Here is a 3,002-nt window from a genome sequence, read left to right on the forward strand (position 1 = left end):
AATAGGGTATATGTCGAACATCACCTGACCAAACCTGGAAAACAGGTCTCATTGCTTCCGCTTGTCGGAGAACGTGTTAACAGCCGTATTAAATAATAGCGATATCTATGGACTTTTAAGATAGTCAGTTAAACTAGCTAGCTGTTTTTATTGTTGACGTTTTATTCAATTTGTATATCTAAATGTGAAAAGAATACAAATAAAAAAAACTTTTAGATATCAGTCCGCATATGTGATGGACATTGGTTATGATCATCATTGGTATCTACTTTGAAGGCATCTTGAGTAAAACGGCTTCATATTTAACTAAGCATATGCAAAACGCTTGAACCGGAAGCGACGAGAGCCGGTGTACAGAATACTTTATTCTGTTGCGCATAACCCCTATACATTGTTTTAACAGTTTTGTTCAATAAAACCATATGATTTCTTGCTTTTGATACTTTATTTGAACTAATTATTATTGCCTCATTGCTATTATATATGTATTTTAAGTAATTTTAAAGGCTATTGTTCACTATTATAGGGCCCTATCAAATCCGTTTTATTCCCAGTTTTTGTTCCATTTTCATTTTTCTATACTCCGTTTTAATGGTAAAATTAAATTGTATTCAGTTTTATCTTTACCAAATTCTGTCTTCCATTATTTTCTGGATTGCATTTGAATGGTTCCATTAAATTTTAGTAATCAAAAGCATCTCCAATTAATTGATTTTATAAAAATAATTAAAAAAAATATATATATATTTTTTTTTTCAGAAATACTGCACATTTACATTTTTCTCCTAAATAAATTGTGGTAGATAACATTTCTGGTAAATACTCCTTTAAAAAGTGTTTTTTGATTATAATTGTATTATTAGTAAGACTAGAACACGTGGATATGTTGTCATTCTTACACTATAATACTGAACTTTGATTTCAGTGATTTGGACTATGAGAAAGTTGCTAATACTTACATATTTCAGATGATAAGCCATGTTTGAGGTAGATGAATGATAGGCAAGCGTTTGGATGTCCTGCCCGATGTACCATATTACCACAAAGAGCAGCCATTAACGATCTGTCTGTCACGGACTGCGTGACTTCGCCTCTGGATTTTTTTTATTATTTTTTTCTGCGACAAATAAAATTTTGGTCGACCAAGCCTATTCTGGTCGACTAACGATTAGTCGACTGTTAGGGGGCAGCCCTCATTTTTTATAAGTATTATAAAAAATCTTATATTTACAAGATTTTACTATTAGACTTTTAGATAGATTACCTTTTTTGTATTTATTTGTATTTTTAATTCATTAATTATTTAGTTAATTAAATTTTTATAAAACAAAAATAATATTTTAAAATTGTATCAAAATTTTGGAAACTTAATATTTTAATATAACTTTTTTTTTTTTTATTCAGCATGAAATAACAATTTTTACCATTGAATTATTCCAAAATTGTACTATTAGATTCAGAAGTTACTTTTAGAAGTATATAGGGTACTGATTTTATGTTGACTTCAAAGCTTTGTGTGCATGAACAACGGCATAGCCTTGTGATCTTGTCATTTGTACGGTTTCCAGAAAAATCGCAAGTCCCCACTGGGAAGTAGCCCTGCTCAGGTCGGTTGTGAAGTAGAAAACGGAGAACAAGGCGGGTGGAATATGGGTCAAGATGACAGTGCCGTCCATGGTAAGCATCTCCCACCTTCGCCTCGACGCCAAGCCAGCTCCCGTTCCCTTCCTGTCCGTCCTCCCCTTCCCAATGACCTCACCAATGAAGAGAATCTGAGGAACTCTCTCCCTGAGACACCCAAAATTCAACTCTTGGTACCTTGCGACATGGACAAACCCAGCAGTTCCCAGCTGAGCCCAGACAACCGACAACCAGCAGGCCGCAGCCTCTCCCGACAGAAGGTCTTTTCAAGAAAAACCCAGAGGCCGTCCCAGGAACATGCCCAGCAAAAGGCAGCAAGCAGGCAACATTCGGTCCTCGTTCCGTGGGAGAGGGAAAAACAGCCCCAGGAGACAAATATGGAAGAAAGAGGGAATGAGACTCAGGAGAAAGGCTTGCTGGAGGAGATCGAGTCCATGTGTCGCATGAGCATGGCCCTCAAAAGCAACCAGGAGCTCACACACATCCGAAACAAAACCAGCCTGGACAAATCCTGAGAAAACGGCACAACACTCACGTCTAACCTTTCTCTTTTCGTATTCACGCTGTCCTCTGATGTCACACCAGCACTCTTTGCATGAAGTGTTTGCAAAGGTGTTTTGTAGTTAATGCGAATGTTCGGTCCTCTTATTTCTTACATTCGGTCTGAAACAACAAACGGTATCATTCAGAACTGGTGGTTGGTTTAAAGGGATTTATGTCAGCATTCAACATCCAGTTTTATTTATTTCAGCAGATGATTGCACTTGCATAGTTTCAAATCACTGTTTCGATAAATCACTGTGGATAAGGGATGGATTTCCCCCTGTATATTTTATTAAATCGTACGAAAGTATTTAAATAGCGAGCAAATCTCAGCTTAATATAATGCCTTAAACAGATTTAATTTGCTTTTACACAGTATTTCCTGACTGTACCACTGTAGCTGGCTAGCTTGCTAACTACTATCACTATCTTTTGCATGTGACACGTCTTATAAAGAGATATTTATCTAGGCCAGGTGGACAACTGGTTCTCAATTTGCTATATTTAAAAAAAAAAAAAAAAAGTATTTTTTCAAGGCAATTCTCAGGTTTATGCTTTTATCCAAGATGAGACGTTAGCATTTAAATTTCTTAAACAAAATCGAAAATACCGAAATCCCAATTATGTTTTTTAAGAATGAATAAACTTAGTATATTGATATTTCATTGTGAAAATACTGGTGCTGCTGATGCCCAGTGCAAAGAGGAATACTTGTTACTGATAGATAAATAAATATGTTTTAAACCCCTTATTATTGTCTTATTCTGAACGAAGGCCAGAAATATACTCTACGCAAGTACGAGCTTCTAGCTAAAGGC

The 3,002-nt window shown here is 35.7% G+C and overlaps 1 protein-coding gene across 1 annotated transcript in view; it reads left to right on the forward strand.

The window, feature by feature from the left end:
• The window catches only part of LOC107664901 (DENN domain-containing protein 1B-like), a 93,652-nt gene extending 90,945 nt beyond the window's left edge, over positions 1 to 2,707 (forward strand). The window contains exon 22 of the mRNA XM_016455589.1: positions 1,569 to 2,707. Within this exon, the coding sequence (XP_016311075.1) occupies positions 1,569 to 2,156 (588 nt within the window). The 3' untranslated portion in view covers positions 2,157 to 2,707. The remainder of the gene's footprint in view (positions 1 to 1,568) is intronic.
• The last annotated feature ends 295 nt before the right edge of the window (positions 2,708 to 3,002 follow it).

The sequence above is a fragment of the Sinocyclocheilus anshuiensis genome, unplaced genomic scaffold, assembly GCF_001515605.1.
Source record: "Sinocyclocheilus anshuiensis isolate Anshui unplaced genomic scaffold, SAMN03320099.WGS_v1.1 scaffold417, whole genome shotgun sequence".
NCBI classification, from domain to species: domain Eukaryota; kingdom Metazoa; phylum Chordata; class Actinopteri; order Cypriniformes; family Cyprinidae; genus Sinocyclocheilus; species Sinocyclocheilus anshuiensis.